We start from the raw sequence: 17,899 nt of genomic DNA on the forward strand, positions 1-17,899 counted from the left end.
TCAATTTCACCTATAGAAGAAAGGAAGAAAATGAACATCTACTGAGCCCTTATTCTATAACAAGCAGAGTCCCACATGTCTTCACATTGTAGCCCTCTGGCTGAGTGGGATGCAGCTGTATGCCAAAGTACCGTTTCATCAAAGGCAGATAAAGGGCTGTCAGGCAGGAGAAAAGAAAAAAGGAAAAAAAAAGGTCCTGCCCTCTTATAGTACAATGAGTAATGGTTCTCCGAAATAAAATGCCTACCTCTCCTAAAAAATCGACATGGCAAGAAATAGGTTCTCTGTTGCGGAGTCCTTCACTGAAGACTAAAAAGATTAACTTCATGGTAAAGTGACTGTCACAGAGCTCAGCACCTGGGGAGTACTGAGGAAGAGGATATTTATCAGGTGAGATGAGAATATCACAGGGCAGGAGCTCAAGAGAGGGTGAATGAGGCATCTTAGCCTTCAAGGGGCTTAGTGAACTCATAAGCAGAGTGTGCCAGACATTACCACACATATGAAAGAACAGGCAACACCCACTGTGACAGCGAGAGCACACAGTGTGATGAACACATACAGTGGTGTGACGGGGGGGAGCAGCTTATTTTAGGGGGTCAGAGAATGCATATTTGAGGAACAGGATACAAGCACCCTCTACACAGATTTAAAAACTGAGGTTTTTATTTTTTTTTATTTTTTTTTAACGTTGTATTTATTTTTGAGACAGAGAGAGACAGAGCATGAACGGGGGAGGGGCAGAGAGAGAGGGAGACACAGAATCGGAAGCAGGCTCCAGGCTCTGAGCCATCAGCCCAGAGCCCGACGCGGGGCTCGAACTCACGGACCGCGAGTCGTGACCTGAGCTGAAGTCGGACGCCTAACCGACTGAGCCACCCAGGCGCCCCAAAAACTGAGGTTTTTAGAACTGAAGTAACCATGTGGTAAAATCTAGTGACTGGGAACCTCTCTTGAGATTTATCTTGATTTCCAGTACATCTGAAATTCTCATAGCATGAGTTGGGAAGAAATCACTACATTAAAGCTTCTAGTAATTAAAAAAAATGTTTTTTAATGTTTACTTATTTTTGAGAGAGAGAGAGTAACAGCGCATGAGTGGGGGAGGGGCAGAGAGAGAGAGAGGCAGACCCAGAATCTGAAGCAGGCTCCAGGTTCTGAGCTGTCAGCACAGAGCCTCGAACTCACAAACCATGAGATCATGACCTGAGCCGAAGTTGGACACTCAACTGACTGAGCCACCCAGGCACACCAAAGCCTCTAGTAATTTTTATTTCTCTTTTGCAAAAACATTTCGATTTCATATTTGGTGGTGATGTGGTAGTTTCTAGTTTCATAATGAGAAAGGCAAAATGCTCCTTTAGAGCAAAAAGGGCAAGTCCATCAGAGCAAAATTGCTCTGCAGAACTATTTAAGGGATCATTTTCCTTGGGTGAGGGAGCTACATTTAGAGATAATTATGATATTGATGGGAAGGAAGACCTGAGACTAATGGTATCTCAGCTTTGTTCTAAAGAACTTTTTGTGCTGATGGAAAGAAATATCTTTTGTGTTAATACACTAGTTACTGGCTATAGGTGGCTATTGAGCACCTGAAATGTGGTTACTGAGAATGAGAAATAGAATTTTGAATTGAATCTAATTTAAATTAAAGTTAGTCCCCACTAGATAATGGCTACTGAGTTAAAATGGTCTAGGAAACATAACCATGTTTGCTCTTATTGGGTCCAGAGACTAGGTGAAGGGGCTTGGAATCTGGCTAAGAGAGACACAATAAAAGGGGTTTCACTAGTGGGAAGCAGGATAGTCTGCAACACAGTGGCCTCTGGGGCTCAGACGGGTGGTACCTAGAGGTACCCTGGAGACTGGGTCATAAAGCCAGTGGACTTTGGGGGCACTGTTGTCCAGAACCAGTCCTTCAGCTTTGCTTCTGTCATCTGAATACCCTTCATCACGCTATGTTTTTGGAAAAGTCATGTTTGTTATTATAGCCTAGACTCAGTTGTGCTTTGGGAAATTAAGAGAGAGACTGTGTTATATGGTTTAGCACTTTGGGGCCTAACCAAATTAATAGACTAAGGGCAGTAGGTTTCTGAAGTCTGAGTCTCTAAATCTAGTCCATAATTGAAGCCCTTTAATGTTTGCTAGACTGAATTTAATTTAGAAAGGAAACCTCCAGATAATGTTTATCCACGGCATTGCTTTGCTCATACACATGCTGAATCATGTTGACCACTTATGTGGGCAGGTTGTAAGTCTGACACTTTTATTTTTCCACCAGTAGGTTTAGCAGTTCACCTATCTAAAATAACCTTTCTTTTTTAAAAATGTTTATTTATTTATTTATTTTTGAGAGAGAGAGAGAGAGAGAGAGAGAGAGAGAGAGAGCGCGAGCGCGCGGGGGGAGGGAGAGAGAGAGAGAGAGAGAGAGAGAGAGAGAGAGAGAGAGAGAGAGAAAGAGAGAGAGAATTCAAAGCAGGGTCCAGGCTCTGAGCTGTCAGAACACAGTCCAATGCAGGGCTTGGAAACCCACAAACATCAGATCATCACCTGAGCCAAAGTCAGACGCTTAACTGACCAAGCCACCCAGGCATCCCTAAAGTAACCTTTCATATGACTTAACTGAGTTCTGAATATGACCCAGCACCTCCAAAAATCTTGTTCAAAGGATCTGATATTTGAGAAAGGCAGTCCAATGGACATGCTAAGTCATCATTCATCTGTGACACACATGCCAAGTTCTAATCACACACAATTAGAACATCATCAAGCTGAGTACCTGGCCCACAGCCTCCCTCCCACAGCCTCCTGGGGCCGGGTGCCTTCACGGACAAAGATTTAGCATCAATACGCAGGATGGGGCAATCAGAATTGAGTCTTTTGAAATGTGGTGATTAAAGGTATTTTCAACTATGAAACTCACTGTTCTTAATAGAGGATAAAAAATCATATTTACTTGATATACACACAAAATTGTCTCTATAGATAACTGTAAGACTTCTTTTGTCAAAAAATGAGAATTATATAATCTTAGCTCCTCTTTCCACTACATATATCAAAGCCCTACACCTAAATTTGTCCTCTGGTTATATTTGCTGGTTCATTCCAGCTGCTTGGTAACATTTACTTTTTCTGTTTCATCCTCAGATGGCTTAATTTGTATGTAATTAATTTGCAAACCACCTGAAATCCTTTTGGAAACAAATGAGGTACAGCACTGAAACACATAAATCCCTAATTCTTTCCAGAGATCAAACCCAAAAAGTACTAAATAGCAAGACCAATATAAGGATATTTTATTCAATTGCCTTTCCAAAATGGGGAGTTGGATAATCATTTATAGGCGAAAAGTCAATGACATGAGTGAACATTAAGTTGGGTGGTCGATTATATTTGATGAAAAAAACTCTTAGCAAAATAAATAAGTAAATAAATAAATAAATAAATAAAGTATAAATATATCTCCTTCAGTCAATAAAAGGAACTTTGCGGTCATCCACATAGTAATTTGGCCTTCAGTTAGTCCAGTGCAAAATGCTTTACTGGAATGATAATCAGTAGCAACTCTGGTGTGTCTTAGTTACATTCTCTTCCCCCAAGAGAGTTAGAATAATTTGCTAAGAGAGCAGGGGTCATGCTTAAATTCTGACAGTGTCAATGCCATGTCAGCAGACTCAATTCAGGGAGTGAAGAACACTGGAGCTGCATTGCCATGTTCAGCAGCTACTCTATTAACTCCCTGCAGTGGACCCATGGGGCTGACCAGGTCTTCATGGATAATCCAGAAGGAAATATTGAAGATGTCACACAAGGTGTCTTACATACAAATAGCAAAATTATAATGCAAAATCAAAACTGACATCATAAAAATCAAAGACAGGTGTAGTAAACAGGTGAGTGTGCTATAAATCGGTTAATGTTAATTGCAACTCCAAGGTACACATTCGCCACTGGTTAGGATCTGCTTTATTGCTGCATAAATTAGCCAGCCCTGCAGAGAAGCATAGAGAACAATCTGTTCTGCTGTGTACTCCCTTTAGCTACACCGTGTTTGTTTCGGCCTCGCGTCTGCTTTGGAAATGCACATCTACCGCATGCAGGAAATTGATTCCAGGGTGCTGTCCTTGGTCTTATTCTTCAGCTCTCTTTGCTAACAGGCAGCCATTGTCTAGGTCACGTCCTCAGCCCACAAAGAACTACAAGACTCCACCTGCCTTTCTTCAATGATCCGTCACAGCCAGCTAACAGATATCACAGCCCCCTAAGACAAGGGCTGCTGTTGTTTTGAAATTTACCTCCAACAATCTAATCAATACCTCGTTCGAACCGGGTTCCTGAGGCATATGATTTACGGTCATGATTTACAACTAGCTTTTAGCAAGCAGGGCTTAATGACCCTTCCTTTATTGTTCTGACCAGGTAAAATCTGTTCCCCTCTGTGTTCCACAGTATCTTACTTTCCAGCTGCTGTTTCTGCTACATCCCTGAAGGACTGGGACTCAGAAAGACACCGCTGAGGCTGGCCAGGGAGAGGCCTTGGTACCAAAGTGCAGATGCTGGATTACTAGGCAGTAGAATTACTAGAGATCTGGAACCTCAAATGGGTTTCTTTAAGCTGTCTGTGAAGACTAATTCTTCTCCAACCTCCTAAAGCAAGTCATCAATCACCAACTAGAGGGGAGCCTCAAGTGTTGGGGTGTAAGCAACCACACGGGCCTCCTACAAAGTACAATCCAATTAAAGCACAGCTTTCAGCTCAGAGTGTGGGCAGGCCTCGTTAATTAGGGATGACTGGAGAAAATGCCTTTGTAACATTCAGAAAACACTCTGAATTTTAACATATTTTATACGTAAGTACAATGCGGTTATTTTAAACCACAGGCAAGGTTAAGGAAGTGGGTCTGAGATCTCCATTGATCTTTAATCAATAAATTAGCATTCATTTGTGATTACCACATTCAGTGTTTTAAGGTAAGTGGATGCTTTGGAATTGCTTGAAGGAGTCCAAAAATACTGTAATTTGTCCTCTTAAATTCCTTAAACATTGCCCCAACTTCAGCATCAGGAAATTTCTGAACAATGGCACAAAGACAAACTTCAAACAGTACCCTGACATAATTTTTCCAAATGTCCTAATTAGAAGATGTGATTTAATGAGGTTTTCATTATACTGTATATTACAGAAATAAAACCAGAAGAATGCATCTTCAAGACAAGAACTTCAGTTTTAACACTGACATGCCCTATTGATGCTGGACTTAAAGAGGTGCTTCACTTTGTCCTTCAAAATGTCAAATTAGGTTTCAGCCCAGCCATGTCAGTGAATCCCAAGGATACACTTAATGCAGTAAGAACAGAGCTCTGCAGTGACGTGGACTGACTGGCACTCTTGAGTCATTAAAACCGATAAAGGCTTACAGCAAGCTGATGACAATAGTGTGGGAAATAGCTTTTATATTAGTACAATCTGAGTTCTTATTAATTTTTATAGAACTAATGAATTATAAGAAGAGAAGGAAAAATGAACCCCTACAGTCACCTACAGGAGACACAATACTGGTGTGGTTAGGAGCTTTGGGGCTGAAATCCTGCCTTTCCTAATTTGCTGGCTCTGGGATCCTGGACCAGCTGCTTCTTATTGCTAAGTTTTGGTTTCCTCTTCTGTAAAACAGGGATAAATAACAGTTTTTGAATAAGTGACATTTGAAAAATGCTTAGCCTGGCATCCGCCACATGGTAGTGACTTCAAAGATTGTATTACTTCCACAGCTATTGGGAATGAATGCTAGTTTCGGTATACGCCCTCTCTCCAGTGTCATCTAATCCCATTTTCTCCTCATGTGTAAGGTTTTAGCAAAAACACTACTTCACATGCTATGTTCGAAATCCCAGTGCTGATGCTGTCGTTGTCGACAATGTGTCGGGCACTGTGCTAAGTGCTTTACATACACTCTCTTTAATCCCCACAGTGACCCAGTGAGGGAGTGGTGATATTTATTGTGTTATGATTTAACTTCATAATTCAGATCATTTCATCTTATAAATGAGGAAACTGATGGGATACAGAGAGAAAAGTTAAAGCCAAAATTGGAACCCGGGGAGTCTGGATCCTCCCCTATCCTGCTTCCTATTTCATTTCTACTGCTGCTGCTGAGGTTTCTTACGCTCGGACCTAGCATCGGACTGGTGTTTACGCTCAGAGCAGTACTGGTCTGGATATCCCAGTTTCCATCCAGTGGTGCACACGATACTGTAACTCCTTTCTCCAGGGATAAGAACTTACTCAGGGTACAGAACCTTGTTACTCATTATGAAAGTCTGTAGGAGACAGAGGATAAAAGTAAAAGATGGTCTGTAGCTTTTGGGTTCTGAAGTTTAGGTCTCATCCAGATATTCCACCATATTCCCATCTGCAAGGTCAAGACCCTGAGACCTAAAGCATGATGAGCGCCATCTGACTTATTTCTAATGGTCTTGGAAATTTCTACTTGGGGAAGGGTTTGTACTTTCCCAGTATATGGGAAACAGTCATGATTCCTTGAATTGCGTCTTCTACGTGTTCGGTTATATATGCATCCTCCCCACCCCCATTTCCCATGATCTTGGCTTATTTTTTCTGTTAGGAAATAGGTGCGCCTATATAAAAGCAAGAAAACACAGCAGGAAAAGTAGAAAACCACAGCTCTCACTGTGGGTGGACAGGGGTAGACAGGACCCCTGGAGGTCATCTGTCTCAATCCCCTCCTCATGCTGGGAACAGAGGGCTCAGAATTGTTTCCCATACTTTCAGGGCAGGTCATACTGCAATGCTCTTACCCTTGCCGTGAAGTCCACAGCAGCCGCTCGGTTTAACAGCAACGTGGCTACATTGATATTCCCATAGTGAGCAGCTATGTGGAGAGGAGTGAAGCCACTCTGTAAAGAAAACATAGCAGGCATTCAGTGGACTCTTGCCGGCCCCTTGTCTGACACGCGAAAACCATAACCCTGCCCAAAGAAAAAGGAGGAAGCAAAATATGCTAAGGTCCACATTCCATTCTGTACTAGGTTTCTTTCAGTTAGTGCCAATTGTTCACAGGGTTTCAAATAAACGCCAAACTCATAGGCAGAGGAATAGCCAGGAAGGAACCAAGGGTGCAGACTGAATAATTTTAGTAGTCCAGTAGCAGAACTATACAGAAGCCAACGTTTCAAAAAGTCAAAACAGGAATGACAAGAAAAATCTATAGCTTATAGAAAGTTAGATTAGTACTGCTGTTTTATTATCAAAGATAGAATTGTCCATTGAAACTCTTTGTCAAAATTCAATTTGTTTAATATATTTAATATAGAGCAAATGCCAATTTCAATGATAAAACCAATTTGGGGGGAGGTCACTACAATTGGTCTTGTATAATGGGTGATTCCATTTTATAAAGAATCCACAAGTTGGTCTCTTTATTAGTAAATGCCTATTCAATAACACATGTTTCTAGCTTATCCATTCCAAGGTCATTTTACTTCCTTAAAAAATGCTAAAACATGCAGCAATTCACTTAGTCCCCAAAGATTGAAACCTTATAGGAACTAGATGCATTTCTAAGTTGTTAGCAAGCTTCTTAGCCATGCTAGCTATCTGACTGAGTCTTGTGGGAAGGGGTGGGAGATAGATATTGCTACCATTCAGAGGTAACCTTCATTTTGCTGACACCACTGAGGGTAAGTGTCATGCAGAACTCTGAAGAATCAGTCCTGGATGAGTAGAATGACAGGGTTGTCTGCAGCTTCAGGTATAGCTGATAAGCATCTAAAGCGTCAAAACTCTTCATCTCACACAACTCTATTGCGATGCCCTTAAGTCTCAAGGATTCCTCATCCTTCCCTTCCAACACCAGGTTCAGCTGCAGAAAGCCCTGGTAATCAAACTACTATCTTCTCTGGCACATGCTACTTTGGGGGGCAGGGGTGGAAAGCAGGTATCTAGCCTACAGAAGGCGATGCAAAGAAGGAGGGAAAGAAATGAGGCAGCAGCACTAAGTGATGGGGAAATGATGATGCAGATACAGATTCTACGTATATGTTTATATATATATATATACCTCTGTTGTTCTATTCACCACCATCTAGGTTAACACATTTGGAAGCAAAGAGGAGGAAAAAATGAACGGTTAGTTCACTGTCGGTGACATGGACGGCAGCAAGCTCATGACAGCTAAGTAATGAGGATGAAAGCAATGATGGGAACACAAGAGGCACAGAAAGAAAGCTAGACTGAATGAAGGGCTACACAATGGCCCCTTCCAAATGCCACATTTCCTTCACAGAGACTTTCAGGGAGTACATGTCAAGGCCATGAGAATTTTCGGCTGGGACTCTGGCTGCCAGCATGCTCTCCACAACCGATCAATACTCAGTGCATTGCCTCTCATCTTAGATACCAACCAAAGGTTTATTTGTGCACATCGTTGTTCGCGTTTTCTAATCTTCCACCCTGGTGTTTGAGCTGACATGTTAAATATGTTAAAAAATATGGTAAAAGGAAGGAAACTGACAAGGGCATATTAATTAATGCCTGAGGTGGCCTCCCTGTTAGCATGCATCGGGCGGTGTCCACAGTTATTACCTCCTAGCTTTAGGTGCTTGGACACGTATTTTTATTACTCCCCATGAAGTTCAGTGTTTGGGGCAAGCTTGCCAAAAGGGAGACCAGGCATTCTTACAGTGTGGGTGCCTACACAGGAGAGTGGCATGACCAGCTCACCTCCTTCGTGCCTCACCTTTGACTCCACGTCTGCGTTGTTGTCATTCTGCAGCAGCAGGGCCGCGGCTTTCGTGTCGTCTTTTCGGGCAGCGATGTGAAGAGCTGGAAGACGCACTTTTCCTTTAGTGTCATTTTCTAACAGCAGAGAAACTACTTGATCATGACCTTGTTGCAAAGCTACTGCCAATGGTGTGAAGCCATCCTGCAAATAAATGGATGGGTCAAGAAGGATGCCTGTGGATCTGTTCTTTCTGATTAATAAATAAGAATGCGACCATGTGACCAATTTTTGTTTAGGTTGTTAAAGCTAGCATATTCAAGTAGGCAGACATGTGAAAGACACATTTATATTTATATTTATATTTTATATTATATATATTTATCTTATTTATATTTATACTTATTTATATTTACCAAAACATACAATGATAAGAAATTTATAAAAAGCTTATGGGTCTTCTTCTGTTAAAAGTGATATACATTAACTGGGTAAGTTTTGAAAATACATAAAAGTACCACATAAAGAGGAAAAAGATACCATAATTTCAATATCCAGAAAATAACCACAGTGAAAACAATAATATTTCAGGTTAAATCCAAGCAAAATTTTCAAAGGATCTTATTTAAATAAGATATACAAATTTCCACTGATATATAAATTTTTTTTTAATTTTTCATATTTGAGAGAGACTGTGTGTGAGTGGGGGAGGGGCAGAGAGAGAGGGAGACAGAATCCAAAGCAGGCTCCAAGCTCTGAGCTGTCAACACAGAGCCCGATGTGGGGCTCGAACTCATGAGCTGTGAGATCATGACCTGAGCTGAAGCTGGACACTTAACAGACTGACTCACCCAGGTGCCCCCCACTGATATTTTAAAGCTGGGGGATATGCCTGTCTGGTTCATCAGTGTACCTTGTTGCCTAGCATTTATCTGGTGGTCAATCTAAACATGTTAATTAATGAATCGTTGCAATTGCTGTTTTAGGAAAGGTCTTTATGAAAAATTCTTGACTTCTCTGACCAACCAAGGGAGAATACACAGGGATCAGGCACAATCTGACTAGGATAAATTCAGATATACACTCCTGTATATTTTGAGTCTTCCTGTTGATGTCCCTGGGACCTGACAAAGAAAAGTCAGCTACAGATTTTACCGTGGTTAAGTAATTTGTGGATGGGCTAGTATTGCTGACTGCAGAATAAACAGCGCAGAGTAGACAATCCTAAGACTGGCTTACAAATTTGAATTCTGCAATGCTTTTATTATTAGACACTCAAAAGAACATTAATCAATTATTTTTACTAGAGAACTGGCGAATTACTTATTTCACTTGGCTCATGATATTGTATATCAGTAGCCCTGGTGCTACACATAGAGGACTACTCCAATGGAACGGTATTTGGAAGGGAGAAAAGAAAATCTAGTTACTTGTATACTAATGTCTTGTCTTCCTAAACCACCACTTCATCATTCTTTTCCTTGATGAACAACCAGATAAGGGCTCCTACCACTTATTTGACTGAATGCACATCATTGTGTTTCTTTTTAAGGATGTGCAAAATATTGGCCCCAATACCAGGCTCTTCTCATATAAATCCTTTCCTGTAGTCTCCGTATTAGCTGTGGATGTGCAAATTATTTCTGCTCCAGCTCCTATACTCATGCTATGACCCTCACCCTGAAATGTCCTCCTCCTTGCTCTACATATACAAATTCTATCCATTCGTCATGCTCCGAGATCCAGCTGAAGTTCCATCTGCCCCTTTCACTTTTCCAAGAAGACTCAAACGAGGGAAAGGATGATCATTTATGTGGCTAGAAGGACTGTCCCTGTAGCCTTAAGAAAGAAAAGAAAGCTGAATACAACAAAGACATCCCCAAAAGAATATCACAGATTTACACTTAAGGACATAAAGTTTAGAATGTAATTTAATGTGGGGCGCCTGGGTGGCGCAGTCGGTTAAGCGTCCGACTTCAGCCAGGTCACGATCTTGCGGTCTGCGAGTTCGAGCCCCGCGTCGGGCTCTGGCCTGATGGCTCAGAGCCTGGAGCCTGTTTCCGATTCTGTGTCTCCCTCTCTCTCTGCCCCTCCCCTGTTCATGCTCTGTCTCTCTCTGTCCCAAAAATAAAATAAACGTTGGAAAAAAAAAAATTAAAAAAAAAAAAAAGAATGTAATTTAATGTTATGAGAAAACCAATATACATAACTGTGTAAATATATGACATCATTTTTGTAAAGATAACATGTACCAAAAGGTCTTAGTGAATAAACAAAGTGTTTACTCTAGGGAAAATTCACAGTGGCTCTTTTTTCTTTTTGCTTTTTCCTATAATTTCTCACTTACATAATCTGTTACTTTTGCAAAGCAAAAGAAAACAACATTTTTAAAGGATAGAATGGCAAAAGGAACATTATGTATTAAGAGGGAACATGGGGCACCTTGGTGGCTCAGTTGGTTAAACAGCTGACTCTTGATTTCATCTCAGGTCATGATTTTGTGGTCATGGGACAGGCTTTGTGTGGGTGTGAAGCCTGCTTGAGATTCTCTCACTCCCTCTCCCTCTGCCCCTCCCCACCAAAAAAGAGTGAATGTGGTGGCACCTCCCTTTTAAAACCTGGACAAAATACATTAAAAAAATTAAAAAATTTTAAAAAAGGGGGCATCTGGGTGGCTCAGTTGGTTAAGCATCTGACTTCAGCTCAGGTCATGATCTCATCACTAGTGAGTTCAAGCCCTGCATTGGGCTCTCTGCTGACAGCTCAGAGCCTGGAGCCTGCTTCGAATTCTGTCTCCCTCTTTCTCTGCCCCTCCCCTGCTCATGCTCTGTCTCTGTCTCTCTCCCTCTCCAAACTAAACATTAAAAAAATTTTTACTTAAACCTGGACAAAATCTAAAGGGTAAAAATGACAGCCCATTTATGGTTCTGAATCATAAGTAAATGGCTACATTTCTGCTAATATGAACTTCTAAACCCACAAGGCCTATACATAAAGAAAACGACTTGGCACCAGAAAATTAACTGCAACTGATACCATCAGCACCCCTAAGAATGTGCTTCCCGCAATAAGCCAATTAAAAACACAAAGATACCAGTTCTAAGGTGTCAATGGCTAAAATTAGCAGCTCCAGATTTTGGTTGCAAACCTAGTTTAAACAGTTTGGTTCACTCTGTGCAGTTATTCTTAAAAAAAAAAAAAAAAAGCCAAAAGAAAATATTACGGAAGCTCCAAGAGAAACTTCATTGCCTTGGGGAGTATCTGGCATGCAATAGGTGCTTAATAATTATTTGTGGGGTAAATGAACAAATACATTTACCTCATGTTTCAGAATCTTAATTAGCAAAAGAAGGAAGATGTATATGGAAAAGAGGGGATATGCAGTACACAGTTAATACAGAAAAGGGTTTGTTTGTTTTTTTAAGATTTTTATTTTTTTAAATCATCTCCACACCCAGTGTGGGGCTTCAACTCACAACCCTAGGATCAATAGTCATATGCTCCACAGACTGAGCCAGCCAGGCACCCCAGGAAAGGTTTTAAAAACCATAATCAGGGGTGCCTGGATGGCTCAGTCGGTTAAGCATTTGACTTTGGCTCAAGTCATGATCTCACGGTTCGTGGGTTCGAGCCCCACATCTGACTTCAGATTCTGTGTCTCCCTCTCTCCCTGCCCCTCCCCTGCTCACACTCTGTTTCTCAAAAATAAATAAACATTAAAAAAAATTAAAAACCATAATCATGCCAAAGACTTAGCAGTAAGTTGGACTTAATGCTTGCTGCTAAAGGAGAGATACTTAGTGATCTGTATATCACAGTCTAAAACTGCCTGTCCTTCACAGGCAAAAAAAAGTACTATGAAATCACTTTCATTAGGATATTTATATTATTTAGTATTTTTATTCAAAAATGGGAGTGGGTTTTTCTCTTATCCAACAAGTGGGCATTGCTCTACGCCTACCAAATGTAGTTTCTTTTTTTTTTTTTTTTATAAACCAGTAGTTCTTACCTGCCTTTAAGAGTACTATTATAAAAACAATACATTCTAATGATAAAAATCCTCAACAGTATGGAAGGATATAAAGTGAAAAGTAAATCTCCCTCCTACTGCTCAGAATAAACCACTGAGAACAATATACCATGGAAATTTTCTTCTATCAGTACATATTGTCTTGACTCACTTCTGATAATTCCAAATAGCATGTTATTGTGTGAGTATAGCAACATTATGAAACAGGCTTCCTACTGGTGCATATTTAGGTTTTTTCCAGTTTTTAAAACATTGTTCTAATTCTGTTGGTGAACTTCTCATATACCATTTTGGCATCTCCTTCTAATACATCTGGAATGTAAATTCTTAGAAGTGGAATTATAAAAAGGTACGTAAATACTACTTTTTGACAGTTACTGCTAAATGTTCTGCAAAAGTGTTGCAACCAATGGTCAACTTTACCAATACTGTGGGAAAGTTCCAATTTCTTCTACTCTCCAAATTCTTTTATTTATCTCCCGGGCAAAAGACTGGGTCTAATTTTTTAACTGATTAATAAATTAATATTTCTTTGACTATCAGTGAGGATGGGATATTTTCATACATTTATGGTCATTTGTATTTCTTTTTGTGCAAACTGCCTCTTCATTTATTTAGAGGTTTCCCCAGAAGGCATGATCTCAAAAGCTGGGTGAGGTTATATGCAATTCCTCTATTGCTACCTTTCTTGTGCCATTTGGAAAGCACATCAGAATGTAAGAGGAACCCTATTCTGACAGGGATAACTCTGCATCTGTTTTTATGATTTTGTTAAAAATAAAGAATACCCAAATGTTGATCTTTTAATATTAGCAATAGATTTTTTTTTTTTTAATTTGAGAGATATATAGAGAGAAAACGCATGAAAGGAGGACAGGGGCAGAGGGAGAGAGACAGAATCTTAAGCAGTCTCCATACTCAGTGTGGAGCCCCATGCGGGGCTCAATCCCACAACCCTGGGATCATGACTTGAGCCGAAATCAAGAGTTGGATGCTCAACTGACTGAGCCACCAGGTGCCCTAGCAATAGATTTCTAGTGATACGCTTCACCAGGAATCATAATCTTCCATCCAGTTTAGTTTAAAAAATAAACTGTATTACTAAAGACAGTCCCGCTGACTTAAATAGCTTTTTATTTAAAAATAACTCTTCTGGGGCGCCTGGGTGGCGCAGTCGGTTAAGCGTCCGACTTCAGCCAGGTCACGATCTCGCGGTCCGTGAGTTCGAGCCCCGCATCGGGCTCTGGGCTGATGGCTCAGAGCCTGGAGCCTGTTTCCGATTCTGTGTCTCCCTCTCTCTCTGCCCCTCCCCCGTTCATGCTCTGTCTCTCTCTGTCCCAAAAATAAATAAATGTTGAAAAAAAAAATTTAAAAATAACTCTTCTATTCAAGACCGCAAAATTTTCTTCAATACTATGTTAATCTAACACTTAAAACATAATAGTTTTGTTGAAAAGTGTGAATTAAATCCAGTTAATTTTAGAAATACATAAATTCAATTATTACAACTACACTAACATATTTGGAACAAACAGATTTCAAACTTGTCTTATTACAAACATATTTCAAAACAGTGGTTGCCTGTGAGGCAAAATTATAAGAAACAGAAAAGTGTTCTAAAACAAATATGTAAATAGTAAATAGCTCAATTATAAGATACAGCCAGGCATTTAAGAGCAGAAAGGATATCTATGCAATGAAGATTCCTTAAAGATGAAGAATAGACTTTCTAGTGTATTTCATAAACATTTAAGAATCCCCACATTGGGGCGCCTGGGTGGCTCAGTCAGTTAAGCGGCCAACTTCAGCTCAGGTCATGATCTCGCGGTCCATGGGTTCGAGCCCCGTGTTGGGCTCTGTGCTGACAGCTCAGAGCCTGGAGCCTGTTTCAGATTCTGTGTCTCCCTCTTTCTCTGACCCTCCCCTGTTCATGCTCTCTTCTGTCTCAAACATAAATATTAAAAAAAATTTTTTTTTAAAAAATAAGGAATCCCCACATTAATATATGATTACAATTGAAATACTAGTGGGACAAATTCTCCATGTTACAACTCCAGGCCTACAAAATGCCCTGTAAACATGGGAACTTACCCACAGAAAGAACCAATATATCTTACCTCTGTGGCTAGGCTCTGGCTTGCACCATTGTCAAGAAGAAACTTGACAACTTCCAGGTGGTTTTCCTGGGCTGCCATATACAATGGCGTGAAACCATTCTGCAAAAGAAGAAATAAAATGTTTATTTATGGATTTATGGGGCCAATCTAGTTTTCTACCATACTGGTATTTTTTGTTTCAGAAAATGCTCATGTATAATAAGTTTAAGAACACTTTAATGTGGATATTCATATTCATTAGAAAGCCTAAACATGATAGTTTAAGCAGAATTTATAAGTGTAATTCAAAGTACTTTATAACATAACACTTATAATTTGTAACTTGGGTATAGTTTATAATTAATGGTGTGTGTATAATTCATACCAATAGATCCACTTTAGATAAATAAGTACATTTGTTTAATCATCAACCTCTTAATGAGTGCCTACAATGAGCAAAGGATTTTCCTAGATGATATAAGGGTTTGAAGAAAAATACATTTGGTCAGTGTCCCAGTGAACTTTTTCCCCACACAATAATTAGCTATTTCATATAAAAGGTGTAATACTTTAAAATTAAATTGAGAGTCTAAAATAGTTCACAATTTGGAAGGAATTTATATTACTTTCAAATAGCTTCAAAGTTGCTACAAATGGGATGACTTGGAGCAAAGGAAAGGACACCAATATGCAAAAAGGTATACTTCAATTTCAAAACAGAATTCAATTAGTAGTCTACGTTTTGGTAAGTTTCCTTCCTTGCATTGTTTTGCAAAGCCATAGTATTTTCATGTTCAGAATACACACACACACACACACACACACACACACACGCACACACACACTCTATATGTGTATTTATGTTTGTCTGAAATGTGGCCACTGCCAAAGAATCTGGATTAAAGTAAATGAATGTGTACATTGCATCTTAAGCTTTTGACTAAAAATATGTTGCATATGTGTGCTTGTTTTCTAGAACAATTTATTTCATATTTATGAAATATTTGAATATTTCATCTATGTAATATTTCAAACTCTTATTGCCAAATGCATACACCAAAACATATTTTTCAAATGATAACATTTTCTTTGAATACATTTTTCAGAATACAGTTCTGTTTAATTGTATGTTCCGGAAATTTTATTGTATTCATTATGCAATTACAAGGAATATAGGTAAATATATTCCAAATAAAATGTACCAAATATTACTCAAACTTTTATACTTCAAAAGGTTTAGGTTCATTGTTATAAATATCAGTGACTATATGACTACCTTACTTATCTATAATTCAGCCTCTGGTGACACCACGCTTTTGGCCTAAATGTCCATCAACTGATGAATGGATAAAGAAATTGTGGTTTATATACACTATGGAATACTACGTGGCAATGAGAAAAAATGAAATATGGCCTTTTGTAGCAACGTGGATGGAACTGGAGAGTGTGATGCTAAGTGAAATAAGCCATACAGAGAAAGACAGATACCATATGGTTTCACTCTTATGTGGATCCTGAGAAACTTAAAAATTTAAAAGTAACTTAAAAAGATCCTTGAGCAGGGCACCTGGGTGGCTCAGTCAGTTAAGTGTCCGACTTTGGCTCAGGTCATGTTCTCACGGTTTGTGAGTTCCAGCCCCACATCGTGCTCACTGCTGTTGGGCACAGAGCCCACTTCAGATCCTCTGACCCCCTTTCTCTGTCCATCCCCCCATCAAAAACAAAATAAAACATTAAAAATTAAAAAAAAAGATCCTCAAGCAGATAAAAGTGATGTCACATAACAAATCTACCATAGTGTATATACTTTATTCATCAGAGAGCTCATCTATTCTACTTACTCTATTTTACATATAATTATAACATGCTAGGTTATCTGGTTGCCAAGCTCAAAATTAGAGACATGAGATTAGAGGCTAGAGAATATGACAAAGCATTCAAGCTTCTTCCCTTTAAATTACATCACTGAAGTTCACTGCTATCCTGTTCTCTCATGAAAGGTTTGATCAACATTAAACGTGGAATAATTGCAACAAAATGTGTGTGTACATATGTGTGTGTGTGCGTGTGCATACAGGCAGGTATGTGTGTATGTGCCTGGTGTGTTTTGTCTTTGTCACTCTTCCCATAGATTTGAGGGAAACTGAGAGGTACTTTAAGATTACCCTATATTGCCGATTATTTTTTTATTTTCTTATTTGACCAAGATGGAAGATTACTTAATTCTTGGTTGAGTTAAATATTCCTTAAAAAAAAAAAAAAAAAAAAAACCAGAAAAAAACAACAGAAAATATTAAGAAAGAAGAAAAAGGTAAAAACTAGGGGGATTTTTGTTATAGCTCAGTGAACTACTGAGTGTCTTTCCTCACCAGCTGAAATTTCCAGATGGAAGGTCCAGTTTTTAGAAGAAAAGTTCTTAAGAAAAATTTTGAAAATAGATGTTATTCTCTCAAACATAAATATCAACAATTTATGTCAGTGGATTCTCTCAACTTCAGGGCAGAGGTTTGCTGTCGTTCAAGGTTACCTAAGGAACACTGGTCTGCATACAAATACCCGGTTTCTGGCCTGATGTAAGTAGACAGTTCTTGAGTTTATCTTCCAGAACCAAACGTTTCATGAGCCAGGAAGATAATCCAAAACCAGGTACTGAGGTTTAAGGGATGTTGGAGCTTACAGACCTGGAGCTTTCAAAGAGTGATTCTTAACAAGCACGACTTTTAAATCATTCCACATGCCCTTCTCACAAAAACAGAAATTGAACTGTGTAGAACTGTGATCACTCAAAAATCATATGTAGATAAGAGTCACAGTAAGATTGAGCCCTATAATTAATCATTTCCCACAATTGCTTCTCCTCTTTTTTTTTTTTTTGTTTTTTTGTTAGTGTTTGCCATTCTATTGCCATTACCTGAAAGCTGGTCATTTTCTGAATGGTCACATTCTTTCACATTTTTTCAGTTTTATATATATTTTTTATTTTTTTATTTTTTTTTTTTAATTTTTTTTTCAACGTTTATTTATTTTTGGGACAG

General features: G+C 39.2%; 1 protein-coding gene across 17 annotated transcripts in view; it reads right to left on the minus strand.

Annotated features, from left to right (window-relative positions):
- The window catches only part of ANK3 (ankyrin 3), a 344,583-nt gene that overhangs the window by 211,960 nt on the left and 114,724 nt on the right, over positions 1–17,899 (minus strand). For 12 of the 17 annotated variants that reach the window (XM_040485091.1, XM_040485092.1, XM_040485096.1 and 9 more), the window contains exons 5-7: positions 14,886–14,984; positions 8,757–8,942; positions 6,817–6,915 (exon numbers count right to left, since the gene is read on the minus strand). In XM_040485091.1, coding sequence (XP_040341025.1) covers positions 6,817–6,915; positions 8,757–8,942; positions 14,886–14,984 — 384 coding nt within the window. Of the gene's footprint in view, positions 1–6,816; positions 6,916–8,078; positions 8,103–8,756; positions 8,943–14,885; positions 14,985–17,899 lie in introns of all 17 variants that reach the window. The other 5 variants (XM_040485098.1, XM_040485103.1, XM_040485099.1 and 2 more) reach the window with 1 other exon arrangement.

The sequence above is a fragment of the Herpailurus yagouaroundi genome, unplaced genomic scaffold (assembly GCF_014898765.1).
Source record: "Herpailurus yagouaroundi ecotype Mexico unplaced genomic scaffold, PumYag 163, whole genome shotgun sequence".
In the NCBI taxonomy this organism is placed as follows: domain Eukaryota; kingdom Metazoa; phylum Chordata; class Mammalia; order Carnivora; family Felidae; genus Herpailurus; species Herpailurus yagouaroundi.